The sequence below is a fragment of the Pangasianodon hypophthalmus genome, chromosome 5, assembly GCF_027358585.1.
Source record: "Pangasianodon hypophthalmus isolate fPanHyp1 chromosome 5, fPanHyp1.pri, whole genome shotgun sequence".
Classification (NCBI taxonomy): domain Eukaryota; kingdom Metazoa; phylum Chordata; class Actinopteri; order Siluriformes; family Pangasiidae; genus Pangasianodon; species Pangasianodon hypophthalmus.
In genome coordinates, this window is record NC_069714.1 from 25,207,449 (window position 1) to 25,226,270 (window position 18,822).

General features: G+C 37.7%; 1 protein-coding gene across 5 annotated transcripts in view; it reads right to left on the bottom strand.

Annotated features, from left to right (window-relative positions):
• Positions 1 to 496: 496 nt before the first annotated feature.
• The window catches only part of nr1i2 (nuclear receptor subfamily 1, group I, member 2), a 49,089-nt gene continuing 30,763 nt past the window's right edge, over positions 497 to 18,822 (bottom strand). For 4 of the 5 annotated variants that reach the window (XM_053234428.1, XM_026912467.3, XM_026912468.3 and 1 more), the window contains 5 exons: positions 14,024 to 14,286; positions 12,856 to 13,001; positions 4,551 to 4,667; positions 2,967 to 3,072; positions 497 to 2,661 (listed from right to left, as the gene is read on the bottom strand). In XM_053234428.1, the coding sequence (XP_053090403.1) occupies positions 2,520 to 2,661; positions 2,967 to 3,072; positions 4,551 to 4,667; positions 12,856 to 13,001; positions 14,024 to 14,286 (774 nt within the window). In that variant the 3' untranslated portion in view covers positions 497 to 2,519. The remainder of the gene's footprint in view (positions 2,662 to 2,966; positions 3,073 to 4,550; positions 4,668 to 12,855; positions 13,002 to 14,023; positions 14,287 to 18,822) is intronic. The other variant, XM_053234429.1, reaches the window with a different exon arrangement.

An 18,822-nucleotide genomic window follows, 5' to 3' on the forward strand; every position in this document is an offset into this window, starting at 1 on the left:
TTAGGCTCATTATTTGAATATGTTTAATTATATACCAGCTGTTAATTTCATGCATTTTATTCCTGAACATTAGGTCTAAGTACACATTATTTATAGGCTTGTGCTGGAGTTTTTGAGGTTTGGAGTAAAACCTTAAAATTTTTTTTTTTTTTTTTTTTTAAAAGAAAGCTTACTGGAAAGGTTCACAGAGCATCTGATTGAGACTGGAGGTGTATGTTGGGACTGGGATCCTACAGGACACAAGTACAACATCACACAAGTGAGGGGTATTTTACTTTCATGTGGGAGCAAGCAGTTAGATATGAAGCTTGCGAGACAAAGAAAGATTAATGTGAATGTGCAGTGCTGCATGATACTTCTACAGCATCTTTAGTAACTGCCTGGTCAGGGTCATGGTGGTTTAAATTAGGCTGCTAATTTGTTTATATTTTGGTAAACAAAACCAACTAAAGTCATTAGAAAACATTCCAAGCAGGTACAGACAAGTAAGTGGTACTTTTATATTTAAAAAAAAAAAAAAAAAAAAAAAACAGTCCTGTCTCGCGTATCTCTAAACGAGACCAATTATGAACTCGAGTGATGTAGCTGAAGTTGAGGAACTGTCAAAGCTGGAAATCACACACCATGCTGACAGTGCTGGAATTTAAGTCTGGTTTAGGCCACGCCCACATCTGGTTTAATATGAATACAGATACGGATATTTGGAGTAATAAACTGATACCGATAGTGTGATTGTGATACACCCCTACTACCCGAACTGTAAGATGATTTGTGGTCTGTGATTTTCACAAATGTAACAAAATTACAGAACTCACAGACCCCTGGCTAGGCTTCATGTCCTCGGACCCCTCTTTTAAAAAACAGTGACCTAGAGTTTGGTGTTCCTTCAGCTGTTTGAAGAAATCCCACAAGCCTTCAATCAGATTGAGTAAAAGTAAACCTGAGTCTAGCCAACAAAGTGATAATCTGCTTTTAAACAAAGCTATATTTATCCAGGTGCACAACCTATTGACGTTGTACAATAAAACACTGCTACTGGTGGGTGTGACTAACGTTTAGTCTAAAAAGCTTATATTTTATAATCTCATTTATCTAAAGCAGCATTTATGAGATGTATTTACACATTCAGTGGCTATTTTATTAGTAGCAGCAACCTCAGAGCTACATGTGGCCATGTTATCAAGTAACTATCATATAGGTGACTTTGCAGCTGCACAATTACTGACTATAGTGTAGATGTAGCTATGCCCAATTTGTTAGGTGTTTCAGGTTGAGGAAGTGTGTGTGTGTGTGTTTTTTTTTTTTTTTCTTTCTTTTTCTTTTTCATTTCCTGACAGCTTCTCATGTACTAGGGGTTAGGGTTAGGCTTATAGGAGGAGTTTAGAGGTAGAGTATGTATAGAAGCGGCTCAGCAACAGTACATAACAAATGCACTATATATGAGTCATTATATGTTATTTTTCTCAGCCTTACATATCTCTGGTGGAATTTCTATTTGCATTCTTGCTCAGATTAAGTGCAAAATGGTTGTCTCATTCCATCTGTTTTACAAGCAGGTTACCTCACATAGTAATCGCACAAGGCCAATAATAGACACATCTTTTAAAAACCTGGCACTGAACTGCAGTGAGAACTAACACTAACAATGTTGCATCAACAGCTTTCTAAAAGCCACCTCAATTTCCTGCAGTCTGTGCGCGATTAACGTCTGGTGGAGTAATATCATCTTCAGTCATCTTAAATGGATGTTTAACCGAATCAGTTTTGGCTTGTTTTTACCAAATGTAGGCTATTCTACACACACAAACACGACATGGACACTATTTTGTAACCATCCTGTTACACTGATGGTAGCATGTGCTTGATGTTTGTAACTGTTTATCTCCGCCCTGCCTTGAGTGCCTCCTTCACGACGCAAAGGACTGGCTTGTAGACATTATGTAGAAATGAGTTTGTTCCACATTACATCCCCACCCAGCCTTTAGCCAAACTTTCACAAGACTATGTAACTACCAATATCTTTCGCATCTGTCTGGTGCTACTTTACGGAATTGTTAAGAGAATATTTCATTTGATACAAATGAAGCTTGTAGGTTTGTCAGTCACTTCCCTGTAATTCTGCCATGTGTGGATTTGCTCAAGTGGCTAGTGGTCATTGGTCACATGGGTCATAATATCATTGGCCGTATGGACCATTCTGAGTTGCTCAGTTACACTGGACTAAGACTTAGATAAAAGGCACTCGCTGGTGATGTCACATCTCACGTTCCTTTCTCAAATCATCAGAGTGTACCTTTTTATGATGAACATACTTGAGTAATGTTTGAGCCAACTCAAGGTAAAGCTGCTGGAATGCGGCATTAGCTGCATTAGAATGCTGCATTAGCTGCATTAGCACTCATCCACCTGTACCAACGACATCCACAGAAAAAGTGTGAATCGAGCCTGTGATGTTCAGCTGTGAGGGTTTAGATGCTCTTTCTGTTGCCTGTTCTGAGGTGTGACCTCTGGTGCCAGGGTCAGCACTGTCTGCTCACGATCTCCAGAATGAGGGGAGATATTTCCGGCTGGATGTCCTGAATCTGCAGCACCTGTTTAGTGTGTTCCTCATTCATAGTCCTCATTTCAGTCAGGCAAGCCATGATTTTTGGGAACAGCAATCTGGTAGAGGGAGAAAGGGTCAAAGGACAGAGGATGCTTAGTGTTTGTGTAAAGTGTAAACAGTTGAGTATAACAGCTTGGAGGGAGTCTTCAGTGTCAAGACAGAGGGCTTTGCATTTCTGGATGTTTTTGTCAAGTTAACTTCAAAGACAAAAATTGTGTGAAAAATACTAAGTGCGAGATGCTCTCCATTTCAGTGTTTGCCTATTTTACAACATCCCTTAATTAATCATAGACTTTTCCTTGTCCTTTGTGCAGATTAGGTTTAAGCACATTAATTAGGCTAGGACGCCATGATCGCTTACTGTTTCTCTGGGCCGCTCCGCTTCACACTGATGTAGGTCTTTAGCGTGAGAGCGAATATCTCCTGAAGCTCATCAATCACTTTGTGTTGTGTCACACCCGGCCGGTCTGAACACACAAAAACACACCGTGAATCCTTAAAGGCCAGGTCCCTCTGTGTTTGTACATTTTCACAGTATTAACAGCTAATTTACTTTGCCCATTTTTGCTGAGCATGAAATTCAATTTCCATACTCTTAAGACAAAACGAAGAAGAAGAAAAAGAAATGCACTTTAACCAACAAGACATTTAGTGTGTTAGCTTTCACAGATGTTCCTTCATTATCACAAGTGGTAAAGCGGTCAAATAGTGTTAAAATGGTCAAATGTTAAGCCCACCATTTGTCTTTATTACATGGAGCTTGGACACTGACAGAAGTATTTCAATATAAATTTCATATATTTTAATTATACACATGCCACATTAAATAAAATTCTTTTTTTCTGTGGTGTATTTAATAAACTTGTGTTTTCCCCAGATGCTTCAACTTTGGCTTCATTTACATAAATATCTTTTTATTTATATACCTCTGCCACTAGGTGGTGAAGGCATTATGTTTTTGGGTTGTTCATCTGTATATCTGTCCAAGACTCTCATTAACATGATATCTCAAGAAAGAGTGGTTGAATGTTTGTTGGATTTATATGGAATTATTGTAACCAGCAGATCACAGGTTACAGCAAGGTCAGATATTTGAAAGGACTAGACCTTTTAGTGGGGGAGGCATCACTGTAGGTTTCTAATTGTTGACATTGGTATTTGGGGATCTGACTATAACCGGTAAATTCAAATTTTAAGTTATTAAAGTCAAATCCCTACTAAGTTCAATACAAAGACAAAAGTAGAACTTGATGACAGTAGCATTAACAGGGATTTCTTTGCCCCATGTCTAGTCCATCTTGTTACTAATTTGTAGGGGTGTAAAGAAACATTGTGACATGATATTCCAAAATCTAATCAGGTAATCTGCTGGTTACAATGATAAATCCATATAAATCCTGCAAACATTCAACCACTCGTTCTTGAGATATCGAGCAAACAATTATCACGGGCGGGGGCCACATGGATGGACAACCCAAGACTTGGAAGAACGTGGAAGAGGCATAAAAACATTGGCAAAATTGTACATTCAGTACACCACAGGAAAAAAATATTTGAAGTGACATGTCTCTTGTACAAATAATCAAAATTCATATGTGGATCTATTTGTCATCTTCTAAGCTCCATATTAAAACAGCCTCCAAGCAATTCTACTATATATTCTCTGAAAATTTTTAGGCTTCTGTCTTAGTTTCTGTATTTAAAACCTTATTCTTTCTGGCACAACTATTCTAACTATGTCAAGAAGAATGGCCAAGCATATTCATTAAATTGTAAAACACAATTATATTAATTCCCCCATTCAATCCCCACAACCAGTATTGTTTTTGACCCAGAAATCATTCATGTCAATTCTGACATCTGTATATGATTGTACACATGTATATATGGTTGATGTGATTTAATAAGACTTGTAGCATAGTGTGTGTAAATGTGTGTAGTGTACCTGGTGAGAAGAGTGAAATTGCCTGCATCAGGACATACTCTTCCTCATGTAAGTGCAGCCTGCGCAGTGTGTAATGGAACTTCATGAGAGGGTCCAACAAGTGGCGCTGAAAACCAGCTGTTTGAGATGTAGCAGAGAGAGGAAGGTCAAACAGCTGATGGGGAAAAAGTGCAAGCAAACAGACCGTAGGGAGTCATGTGTCTGACACGCGGTGTAGGAATTACAGCACATTTATATGTGGTCCTCCCTGTTTAAGAGACCAAAAGTAACTGGACAACTGGCTACACAGCTGTTCCATGGCCATATGTGTGTTATTTCCTCATGATTTCACTTATAATTAAAAAGATACAAGGTCTAGTGTTTATTTCAAGTGTGACATTTGCATTTGGAATCTCTTGCTGTTAACTCTTATTATGAAGTCCAAAGAACTGTCTCTGCCAGTGAAGCATGCCATCATCAGGGTCAAAAATCACAACTAACCCATCAGAGAGACAGCAAAAACATTAGGTGTGACCAAATCAACTCTTTGGCTCATTCATAAAAAGAAAGAACACACTGGTCAGCTGTGGAACACCAAAAGGCCAAGAAGACCACATAAAACAACCGTGGTGGATGGTGAATTCTTTCCCTGGTGACGAAAATCAATTTGCAACAGTGTGCCAGATCAAGAACACCCTTCAGGAGGTAGGTGCATCTGTGTCAAAGACAACAATCAAGAGAAGACTTCACCAGAGTGAATACAGAGGGTTCACCACAAGATGTAAACCATTGGTATGCTTCAAAAACAGAAACATTAGAATAGTATTTGCCTAAAAACATCTACAAAAGCCTGTACAGTTCTGGAAAACATCCTACAGACAGATGATCAACTTTTACCAGAATTATGGGAAAAGAAGAGAAGGAGCTGCTCATGATCCAAAGCATACCACGATATCTTATGGCATGGGTGTGTACAGCTGCTAACTGAGCTGGTTCTCTTGTATTTATTAATGATGTGGCTGCTGACAAAAGCAGCAGGATGAATTCTGAGGTGTATAGGGCGATATTATCTACTCACATTCAGCTAAATGCTTCAAAACCCATTGAACTGCTTCGCCTTCTTCAACGCTCTGACATAAAATTTGAATTTGAATTTGAACAGCGCTTAACAGTGCAGTTGGATGATGACCCGAAGCATACTTCAAAACAACCCTAAACTTTTTTTTTTTTAAAGGTAAAGAAGTGGAGTGTTCTGCAATGGCCAAGTCAATCACTTGACCTGAATCCAGTTGAGCTGCATTTCACTTGTTGAAGGCAAAATGACTCAAGAACATTGAGGAAGTGAAGACAGCTGCAGTAAAGACCTGGCGGGGCATCACCAGGGAAGAAACTCAGCATCTGGTGATGTCTATGGGTTCCAGACTTCAGGCAGTCATTGACTACAAAGGGTTTTCAACCAAGTGTTAAAAATGACAATTTATGATTGTAATAATTATCTTAAAGCTTGTGTTTTTCTCGTTTTATTTTTTATCATAGCAACCTTTTACTTTTTCCAGGATCTTCAAATACTATTAGTTTACAAAAGGGGGATATTTACTAGCCAAAATGCTGATCCTTGAGAACCAGTGACACAGTACTGAATGTAATTTACAATTTCATGACTTGTTTCTTTAAATGTGCTGAAATGGTCGACACCCCAAATACTATGTGGCCAGTGATGGTGCTTTTCTATCTGTTCATTAATAGATAGTGTAGAGCAGGGCTAACACATTGTACACAGAAACAGCTGGACTAGAGAGAGTACTTTTATGTGTATAACATGACTTACATGGTAAGTATATCTGATAAAATGACCAAGAAGCCCTGTGGACCGAGAATGACGAACTGTGTATTACGGATTCGATAAGGAACAAAAACATGTTTAGCGAAGGTCCAGAGTATCCTTCATAAGATATTTTTTAAGAAAATGGATTTCTATTAGCTAAACTCTGAGAACTAATTAGAGAGTGACTTCCTTATTACATTGACATGACGTCTACACCCATGCATGACTGTTTTGCATCAGGCTCGGTCTCTCTGAGAAGACTGCCTATCCAAGTCTTATTTATCTCTGTCGTGTCTGGGAAAATAATTTAATAAGCGTTAGCCAGTAAAATAATTAACCAGATGTATAAACATGCTCTGGATGCCTACTTTAGATAATAAGGTCTGTGCTGATCAGCTGAATAAAGGGTATAAGGGCAAGGACAAGGATAGTGTATTACCTACTGCAGAGGAACAGTGTCTGTGTTGGTGGGGGGAAAAAAGATGACCTTTTCTGTTCTGATATGTCCTCAACAGATCTAAACGAAAGTTACATATGAGTGTAGAACAGGTTTTGGATCAAGTTAGTGCTTCAAAATGAGTATCTTCTTCTCTGTGTTTGAAAATATATAAGGCACTGATCTGATACTGTATTACAGTACATACTGTTAAGGCTGACTTCTTCTGTAGAGAGTTACAAGGAGAAGGTTCTTCATTTGAAGGCTGAATTCTTTTGCAATTCATTCTAGTTGTAGCTTTAGACACTGTATTTACTGTAATGTCTTACTGTCGTGTTAAATGTTCTTTTCTGACTGTTTCTGACTGTTTCCCATACCCCTCCCTGCATGCTTCTTATTCCTGTTGCACTTTATTTATGTCCTGTCAGCACTGTGTATGTCATACATGTATCTTGCACCTTGGGTCCAGGAGAAACATTATTTCATCTCACTGTGGACTGCACACTGTATATGGCTGTTATGACAAAGATCTGTTTGAACTTGACTTGATTCATCTTCTCACTTAGCGCACACAAAATTTTCTATAAAACAACTACACAATTCAATCCAACTAACTCTATTTCTCACTGCTTACTTTATAAGGCTAGGCGACATCACAATATAATATTGATACTGAGATAAAATACGTGACCATATGCTTTTCTGAGATATTGTGGATATTGCATTGTTTTATGTCTGGAAACAGTTCATGTTAAAATTTTGTACTTAATATCTGAAACTGTAAAATGTTCATTTTTTCAGATTTAAATTTTTTTTTCTCCTTTTCAGTGTTTTGTAAATGTAAAAAAAATGTGAACATTATATAAATCATCATCATCATCATCAAAAAAAAGTTTGTGAGTTTGAGCAAATCTATATCTATATCTAGATCATACGTATCATGTATTATAGAAATGCCTTTGAGAATTGTGATATGAGATTTCTGTCATATTGCCCACCCATTACCTTATACAGTGTACTGGCTCCGCCCACAGCCACTCCCACTCTGACAGGTTCTAGAACAGGGATCTTCAATCTTATCAGGGGTCTTCAATCTTAGGGCCGGTGTGGCTGTAGCACCGCCACATATTTTTTCTCTTATATACATGTGGTTTAAGTATTGTTACTGTTAGCACATGTTAAAGGTTTTAGTCTGTCGGTCCATATGATGTCATGGGGGGCTCAGCACTCACACTTTTCGCAAGATTTGAAGAGACTTACGTGCATCTACATCATCATGTAAGGATGTAGCTTTATGAGGAAATGACAGTATGAGGGGAGACCATGCCACGGAGAGACAAGACAAAAAAAAAAAAAAAAAAAAAAAAAACAGTCGTGGATTATAGTTTCACTTGGCTGAAGACAATGCGATGTTGTAGAGGAACAGTTACCACCATGGAACAGTTCCAGAGTCGAGAAAGACTGTATGGTGGCCAAGGACTACTGGCAGAAGGTGAGGATGTTAACCGCCCAAATAAAGGGTTCAAGGAACCACCAGGTAGTTGAAAATCCCAAGAGCTGGCAGGGAAGACTGTCACTCAGCCACACAATTCAAGTCTCATGACACCTTCAAGTACCTCTCAAAGTGGCGGGAAAAGGCTGTTTAAACACCAGTCCGGATGCCTTGTCAAGAACCGTCAAACCTCCTTCCTTCACTTAATCCTAACCCTACTTTAATAACGGATTGATCTGATGGGACCCTTTCCTACAAGTAAGAAGAGGAACACTTACCTGATGGTCATCGTGGACTATTTCACAAAGTGGGTGGAAATGTTCCCACTGCGAGACAGCAAAAGCCCTAAAATCAGAAAAATATTGAAGGAAGAGATCTTTACTCGCTGGGGAGTACCGAAGCTCCTGGTTTCTGATTGAGGCCCTCAGTTCACATCAGGGTTAATAAAGGAACTGTGCAAAAGGTGGGGAGTCACCCATAAGCTCACCACGAGCTATCACCCCCAGGCGAACTTAAAAGAAAGGGTTAATAGAACCCTCAGGATATTGATCTCATCCTATGTAGGAGACCATCACAACAACTGGGACCAGTGGATTCCAGAATTCAGGTTCGCGATTAACACTGCCCATCATGAGATGACCGGAAGAGCCCTGGCTGAACTCATCACTGGAAGGCACCTGAAGGGTCCACTGAAACAGTTAATACACAGACCACCACATCCAGAACAAGCAGCATGCCAGGTGGTCGACAAGCAAAAAAAATGATGGCAGAGGCGGTTAAGCACAGAATGGGGTTGCAGAAAGTCAGACAAGCTAGCTACTATAATGCCAGGAGGAAAGATGCGAAATGCGAAAACAGGGGATCTAGTTTGGCTTATTATGGCCTCTTTCTAGCGCACCAGACAAGCGGGAGGGTCCAGCTAAAGTTATTATGAAAAAGTGGCCATTAAATTACATGGTTGAATGGGGCAACCCTCCAAGGACAGACATTTTTAATGTGCTTAATCTTAAAAGATTTTATGGTCTATTACCTCCTTTATTTTCTGTGACTTGTACCATGGTCAAGGTCTGGATTTGTTTTTGTAAACAGGGCCTCTTAGAGGTGAGCCGTTATAGCCAATAGCAATACCTATCCGATATTGTTTTATTTAAGTTTAATTTTTTTTAAACTCAAGCACTGCACAGTTAAACTCTTTTACACAAAAATCACTTGCACTGTAAATATAGTAAATACAAGAAAGTAAAAATTAAAAACAGTCAAGTCTTTTTATACACTATGTGGCCAAAAGTTTGTGGACACCTGACCATCACTCCCATATGTGCTTGTTGAGCATTCCATTCCAGATTTAGTCCCCCTTTGCTGTTATAATAACCTTCACTCTTCTGGGAAGGCTTTCCACTAGAGTTTGGAGCGTGGCTGTGGGGATTTATGTTCATTCAACCACAAGAGCATTAGTGCGGTCAGGTACTGATGTTGGGTGAGGAGGCCTGGGGTGCAGTCGATGTTCCAGTTCATCCCAAAGGTGTTCAGTGGGGTTGAGGTCAGGGCTCTGTGCAGGACACTCGAGTTCTTCCACTCCAACCTTGGAACACCATGTCTTCATGGAGTTCGCTTTGTGCACAGGGGCATTGTCATGCTGGAACAGATTTGGACCCCTTAGTTCCAGTGAAGGGAAACTGTAATCATGCAACAGCAAAGACATTCTATATAACTGTGTGCTTCCAACTTTGTGGCAACAGGTTAGAGAAGGCCCACATATGGGTGTGATGGTCAGGTGTCCATAAACGTTTGGCCATATAGTGTAGTATATAAACATTTGCAGTTCCAAAAATACATTTCTTTTCCAAATCCAATTCTAATCTTTTCCAGTTGTTACAGAATTTGATATCCTGTATGTTTGTCAATATCTTGACCACCAATTTTTACTGATATTGGCCCAACACCAATACTGAATATCAGATTGATACATCACAGATCTTGCCCATGAACACATGATCTTACAGAATGCTGTCATCAAGCCTGTGATTCTGTGCAACTTAGCAACAGGAGATTGCAGATAGTCAGCTCAGTGATGGTGAGTCAGTATCAACTCACACTTTGAGCATGAATATAGCTATTGTATCAAAACTAGGGGAAAAAGACGTCAGTGCATCCCTATTTGACATGATGCTTTTACTTTCTGAAGTAAGCCATGGGTGTACTGACCAACTGCTCATTGCAGATTGGAAAAAAAAAAATCAATGACTGATGGAGTCTTTGTCTCCAAGATGATAAAGAAAATCTACCCTTAGGCTTCATATCAGATAACCTTGAGTGGAATGACATGTACTCCCACGCGTGACCTTTATTAACAGCTTGGTTGTTCTGCAGGTGAGATTCAGTCTCTCTCAGCGAGAGGTTTAGCTGCCAGGGTCACGTCCAAGTGATGGGATTTGTGCCTTTCTGTTCTTCATCATTACTGTGTAATACTCCCTGCTGGTCTCCTCCACATGGCTGAAGCTTGTTAGCATGCCCTTTCCTTCCCAGTCTTGTTAGTGGAAGTGAGCAGAATCTGATAGCCTTGTCCTGAGGAGTTAATAATGCTTGGTGGTTAACTGGTAAACTGACTAGCCACGGCTGGTGGTGATATTAGATGGAAGAGCTAAAATCTGATCTCTATCAATAGCGTGACAGAGAAACTATTAGGGTGGTAGTGTAGAAATGCATTATATCATGAGGTCTCATTGATGGTGTAATGTGAATGATGTGGGGGAAAATATCAGCCCAAATCTAGGGGTTGTTTCACTTTCATAAATTAAATTAATTTAGTGATGCTAACAACACAAATTTTTGGTATGGGTTTACGCTTTGGTTTAAGAACAGAATTCTAACTCTCTTCCTTCTTGATGCAGTCCTTAAATTTATGACCGCTGTATCTGAAGAAAAGGTGTCCCACTGAGCAGTGACTGGCCAGAGATGTCCATGATCGGCCCAAATCTAGACCAAATAGGCCCAAAAAAGACCTTGCACTCGGTCTACGCTGGTTTGGTCCTGGTCCATCTTGATTTGGCCCCAAAACAAAACATTGGCCTAAATTAAGTCTAATGTCTAGTATAGGACCACAATAGTCATCTTTTATATATCTTTGAAAAGACACATTAAAAATTTCATCTGGCCAAAATTAACATCTGCAAAAATGTCTTTCTTTATTTAGCTTTGTGTTCAGTTTGTGTGCAGTTTTTCTAACCTCTAAAATAAACATGATTTTGCTGCTCTTCATGCTTAAAAGTAGCAAAACATATTGTTCCTTTGACATTTCCATCATCAGATCCATTGAACTGAAGCTACAAAACCTTTGAACAGTTTTTAAACTTCAGACTCCCAACTTTGAAAAGAACAAACATGACCAGGAGCTCTAAATGCTTTTTGTACACTACAAGTTTTCCACTGCATTAGCAGTGCATTAGCAGGGATTTTCCAGCATCACCACATTGATTCAAAAGCTCCAGAGTCCATATCATACAAAACCTTCAATCAGTGGTGTATGAGGAGTGCTTATTGAACTATACGAGTGAAGAAAACTTTTGGCTTCTGCTTTATGTCAGAATCCTGGTCTCCCAGCTGAAGAGGTACAAATTTCCACTGAGGTTCCGGTACCTTTTGAGGAAACAAACTGTTTACTTTCGCTTACAGAGTTATGGGTTTCATAAGTTGCTCATAAGTTCCTGGTTACAAAATTGCACTATTTGATTATATAGTATACAGTTCTAAACGGGAGATTATTTACAATCGCACTATCCAGTGTCACCAGGAGTTCTCTTTTGAGTCTGGGTCCACTAAAAGTTTCTTCCTCATATCATGTTAGGGAGTTTTTTCTTGCCATCGTCACCTCAGGCTTGCTCAATGGGGATAAATTTGTAAATGTAAAATTTATTTAAAGGTATTTATATATTTCCATAAAGCTGCTTTTTGACAGTGCTCATTGTTAAAAGTGCTATACAAATAAAATTGGAGTGAATCGAACTGATTCGAAATAGTGCCTCTGCAGTGTGGCTTGCACTAAAGCCTGATGGTAGCATCCCACTAAGGGGTCACAATAGTGTTTTTATCAGATCTCTGTTTAGCTTTTACACCAATCTGTGTGTTTGACTTATGCTGAGATTTTTCAATAATTAAAAAAAAGGTGGTCATCTAGTTGAAACTAGCATATCAAACATGGGCATTTGCAAAAAATGCACAAAATGCCAGAACTTTTGGCACTAGAAAACTGGTGCTTAAGAACAGTTAGCAACAGAAGCTAATGTTTCCTTGGGGCTAGCTAATGGCACTGACACAAACTGAGCCCCATTTTTAAAAGTACATTTCAGTAGACTTGATTTTTGTTTAAAAAATCGATTTAATATAGATAGAAAAATAGATTTCAGTTCATCAGCATGATAAATTAGTCACATTTACTCTTCTAGTGGTGTTTCAAGTTGTTGGCACAAACAAGTATCCCAAGTTCCTGTTCCTTAATAAGCAATGAAGGATCCTCAGATAGCTTCTCAAAAGACTGACAGCACTGCCTTGTATCTAGCAGAATGCTGAAACTCACCACGCTGGGCATCATTCATGCAGTACTTCAGTGAGCCGCATTCCCAAATCCCCGTCTTTTCATTAAACAGCATGTTGAAGCGCATTTGGACGATCTCAAACGCAGAACCTTTCAGCAATGAGATCTGGTCCTCTATTGTCAGAGCTCTGCAAACGAAACACAAACACACTTCTTTTTACAGAAGGAAAATACATCAAGTTTGGTTAACTGGATAGAAAACAAAGTATTCATACCAATATCAGATATCAGATATAGAATGTTTAAAAAAAAAAGTGATATATAGAAAGAAATTTTACTGTATGTCTTACTGAACAAAAGATATTGCTGTGGAAGCTCCTCCCCATGATTGGCCTGTAGCAGCCTTTTTGCTTACAAATGTTAAAATGTTTTAGATAATTATTGATGAACATTCTTGTGATTATGCCAAAAACCTAGGACTAATTCACCAAAGTAGATTTTGCAAATTATATAAATTAGAAAAAATTCAAAGGGATGTGGAGCTAAATGATCTTTTTTTGGTATGAGCCACAGAATCAGACAAAAGAATAATATTCACTATATGTGTCATGGTTTACATTACATGGTACTAATGAACAAAAGGTAAAACGTTGCTATACTACAAAGCACCAGGCCAATGCTGGTCCTCTTCGTGCTTGGACCCCTAATAATAATATTTTACGCCTGAAAGGAGCAGTTTGTAATTTTTATGGCTCAGCGGCTGTTCCAGCTGGAGGGCGAAGCTAATTTTTCCAGCCAGAAAAACTGAATGAAACGTCTGAATTATAGAAACTAGTTTGATTTATTTCAGGATAATGTTTTTGATTAAGGTTTTTCTATGGGATCTTGGAAATTATGTGATTGTTACAGGTGTAGAAACACTTTTAAACCTTACTAATTTTACCTTTAATATACATCTTAAAGTGATTTATTTGTGCAAATAACTTGATATATTTATAAATCATCTAGTAGACAAGTCATGCTTGGCAAGCATCAACAAGAAATAGTCAATATTTTCAAAAAATTAATTAATTAATGTGCTCCCTTGGACTCTCAGCCACAGATGTTTGTGGCATTGCTAGATATCAAAACATAATGTTCCTAGCCAGTATCACGACCAAATATTGAAAAATACCATTAAATATTTTTTGATTGGAAAGTAATTGTGTACCTGAAGGTTTTGATGAGCTTGGCATAGCTGATGACGTTCTGGATCATGTAGGTACTGAGGTCTGTGATATGAGGGAGGCTGGTGAACTTGATTTTTCTTTGTTTACTGTTTTCTGCTTCCTCAGTTTGGAGCACGCTGGCGAAAGAGGAGCCTTGCCTGATGGTGTTCTCTATGACGTCCCTTTCCTCCCTTCTCTCAGCCTCAGCAGAAAGCTGGTGGCTCACTGAAGCCTCCTTGTTGTACTCAGCGTCACGGTCAAGCGGCTGTGGACCACACACAACACCTCAGCATAGGGAAGAAGATCATTTGTGTACATTTTCTTGTACGTTATTTTGATAATATCCATAAATAAAGATTGTTTTATATCCTATAAGCCAAATCCAGGCTTTTCATGGGCTCTGTTGTCTGATTTAAACTCCAGCTAGAGAAAGGGGGTTTGAATAGTCTTAAAAATGATTACGTTCATTAAAAATACTTGTTTATTTTTTTTCCTGAAAAACAGGATTAGGCTGTGAAAGAATACAAGTCAGTTCAACTCTAACTACAGTTGAAGTAAGTATCTGTATTCTGTCCATGATATACAGTTGAGGTCAAAAGTTTACATCCCCCTTTCAGAATCTGCAAAATGTTTATTTTACCAAAATAAGAGGGATCATACAAAATGCATGTTATTGTTTATTTAGTGCTGACCTGAATAAGATATTTCACATAAAAGATGTTTACATATAGTCCACAAGAGAAAATAATAGTTGAATTTATAAAAATGACCCCGTTCAAAAGTTTACATACCCTTGATTCTTAATACTGTGTTGTTACCTGAATGATCCACAGCTGTGTTTTTTTGTTTACTGATAGTTGTTCATGAGTCCCTTGTTTGTCCTGAACAGTTAAACTGCCTGCTGTTCTACAGAAAATTCCTTCAGGTCCCACAAATTCTTTGGTTTTCCAGCATTTTTTGTGTATTTGAACCCTTTCCAAGAGCCGGGGGGTGAAAACTTTTTGAATTTGAAGATCAGGGTAAATTTAACTTATTTTGTCTTCTGGGAAACGTAACTATCTTCTGTAGCCTCTGAAGGGCAGTACTAAATGAAAAAATACGATATTTAGGCAAAATAAGAAAAATGTACACATCTCCATTCTGTTCAAAAGTTTTCACCCCCCGGCTCTTAATGCATGGTTTTTCCTTCTGGAGCATCAGTGAGCGTTTGAACCTTCTGTAATAGTTGCATGTAAGTCCCTCAGTGTGAAAAGATGGATCTCAAAATCATACAGTCATTGTTGGAAAGGGTTCAAATACACAAAAAATGCTAGAAAACCAAAGAATTTGTGGGACCTGAAGGATTTTTCTGAAGAATAGCAGGCAGTTTAACTGTTCAGGACAAACAAGGGACTCATGAACAACTATCAGTAAACAAAAAAACACAGCTGTGGATCAAGTGGATGTAAACTTTTGAACGGGATCATTTTTATAAATTCAACTATTATTTTCTCTTGGGGACAATATGTAAACATCTTTTATGTGAAATATCTTACTCAGGTCAGCACTAAATAAACAATAACATGCATTTTGTATGATCCCTCTTATTTTGGTAAAATAATAAACATTTTGCAGATTCTGAACTTTTGACCTCAACTGTATTTTGAAATCGCACAATTCAGAATACAGCTGCTTTATAAATGTAGAAGACTTGAGCCTTTTCAGTGAGCACCTTTCTAACACGCTAGCTTTGCTGTACAAAAAAAAAAAAAAAATTAGGAAGAAGAGATCATTTGGGAGAAAAGGTACATTTTAAGGTATTGAGTACTTATTGTTTCATGTATTGAATGTCTCTTTTTAGTTGATTTTGGGAAGCATATGTTTCTTTATCTTAATTAAAAGCCTTGTATGTAATGTAATAAAACATACTGTGCAGTAGTATTTTGAATTCTCTCACATTTCCAGTCCGTTCATGCTGATCCCTGAATATTCATCGTAATTTCATTAAAATTCATATTCACCACCCAGAAGCATACTGGTGAAAGTTGATGAGCATTAACACAGAGGAACAGTGTCTACAGAAAAACTGTGGAAAGGTAAAAACAGCAAATATTTCCCATGTGTCTTTTCAGGATGTATTCTGTAGTTACTGTTTGTCCACGTATAATGGACATTGCAACTCTTTTGTGCATTTTTTGCACAAAAGACTTAGGTGAGCACACACCTAGCCTGAAGATTTCTGGCAAGCTTTTTTTAAAAAAAAATAATAATAAAATAAAATAAATACACCTACTGTTCGTAACTGTATTCGTTGTTTAGGAGACAACATCTGTTCAATCCAGATAATTAATACATTACTGAACACATTTAGGAAAGTGTATTCAGTATTCAGCCATCAGTACTTTTTCCAGGGTATCCCGGCCAACCCTAAACATGCGTCACAAAGCAAAATGCAACCTTCTTATTACCCCCCACCACTTAATGGCCACAGTCCATTCTGAAGTGATCATTTTCTCTACACCTAAGTACGCTTTTTGATGGGTCTCTGTAGGGGTTAAAAGTCACGGCCATTTGTAGTCAACGTCCACATCAGTTTTCAAAGACCAGGCCAAAACATTCTACAGCTTTCAATAAGCACTTTCATTTACTAGTAACAATTTAGTGTATAAGAAGCTACAAAATAGGAACTTGTGCAGTGTCTTGTGCTCTGAAGTAGAGAAAAAAAACATGCCTATACCAGAGAGCTGTTTCACTCCTTAGCTACAATTCACCGTTACAAAATTTAACATTAATATGTTTTGGACTTGAACATGACCTATACTGATACGGAAACAACTTGCTGCAGCCATTTTAATAAAAGAGAATCACAGAAGCAAAATCTGTATGGAACACTAACTCTCCATCTGCAAGCGTTTGCATTTTAAAACAATGTTAAATACTCATCTTTTCAGTCTCGTTTTTCCACTCAACTATTAACTCATTCGTCTCCCTTATTGTGCCATCTCCATTTAAGTTTGCTCTACGTTCTCATAGTTCAGATAGCTATATAAACCTACAGGGTTTTTTGTACTCTTTATTTTAGTTTATTATTCTTGTATAATTCCTCTGCCTTTATTTATTTAATTAATTAATTGATCGATTGCACGGTTTATGTTCTATAGTAGAGTGACCTTGGGAAACCTGAAACGCACTTATACCTGTAAATAAAATGCTACTACAAAGTGTCCATATAAAAAAAAAAAAAAAAAAAAAAAAAAAAGACATTTTAGAAATGCCATGAAGTAAAGATATATAAAAAAAGATTTTATAAAGACTATGCTTCAATTTTACTTCAGATTTCAGAGCTTGAATGTGATCATGGACCTTAGAGATTTAAGCGTCCTTGTGCACTGGGACTCGCCTAATAAAACTTTAATAATAATAAAATCAGTTTTAAATCTATGTTTCCTTATACTGTGTTACCATGACAATGGTTTGGATTTGCAACATATTCACACATCACCATTGCATTTGCTTTTGCACTGCTAAAGGAACTATGAACGTCACTCATTTACACGCGATTAACGAATCATTTACAGGCTTCGCTACAGAGGAATGGTTAACTAAAAGATTGGCTGAAGATTAGAGCAACAGGATTACATTTCATGCACCTGAAATGTAACCATGGCAACAATAGTATAATAATGGTAGCTTATTTATAAATGTGGTTGGTGGATTAGAAGTGAGAGTTCAGCTAAATAAAATGATTGATAATGAGTTGCTATTTTTCACATTTCAATTATGTGGAAGCAGCAGATATACAGACATCCCTGCTAAAGTATCCATTAGGCTTGGGATCGATGCTTTTTTTTCTACATGTCAATAATCGGGAAATTGTTTTAGATTATTATTGGTAATTTTCAAAGATTCATAAATCTATAGTGTAGGCCTACATATCAGGAAGACCCACTAGATAGAGCTGTATTACGTGTCAGAGGAGTGAAGAAGATTAAGTAGATGTACAGGATCTGTTACACCTCCCTCTGTGGTCTCCCAAAGCTATTAAGCCAGGCAATATTAACCACAAGTCTAATAGATTACAGTGTGAAACAGCTAGCAAATTACCAATGTAGATGTCATTTTAAACCCTCAATGTCTCAAAGACGCATGAAGAAAATAACGTGCCATTCAATAATCTGTATACTGACGTTTTATGTCATCCCTGGTATCCATTGTTTAAGCGAGATAATGCCTGCAAGGTTGCACTATGTTTTATGCCTATGTCTTATTTGTTATACGCTTCTTCTATCTTACATACTGTATTTATGTCACTTCTTCTATCTTACATACTGTATTTATGTCACTTCTTCTATCTTACATACTGTATTTATGTCACATCTTCTATCTTACATACTGTATTTATGTCACTTCTTCTATCTTACATACTGTATTTATGTCACATCTTCTATCTTACATACTGTATTTATGTCACTTCTTCTATCTTACATACTGTATTTATGTCACTTCTTCTATCTTACATACTGTATTTATGTCACATCTTCTATCTTACATACTGTATTTATGTCACTTCTTCTATCTTACATACTGTATTTATGTCACGTCTTCTATCTTACATACTGTATTTATGTCACTTCTTCTATCTTACATACTGTATTTATGTCACGTCTTCTATCTTACATACTGTATTTATGTCACTTCTTCTATCTTACATACTGTATTTATGCCACATCATCTATCTTACATACTGTATTTATGTCACATATTCTATCAGTCACATGGAATCTAAGCCAAGCTGATCAGTTAAGGGATAAGGGGCAGGTTT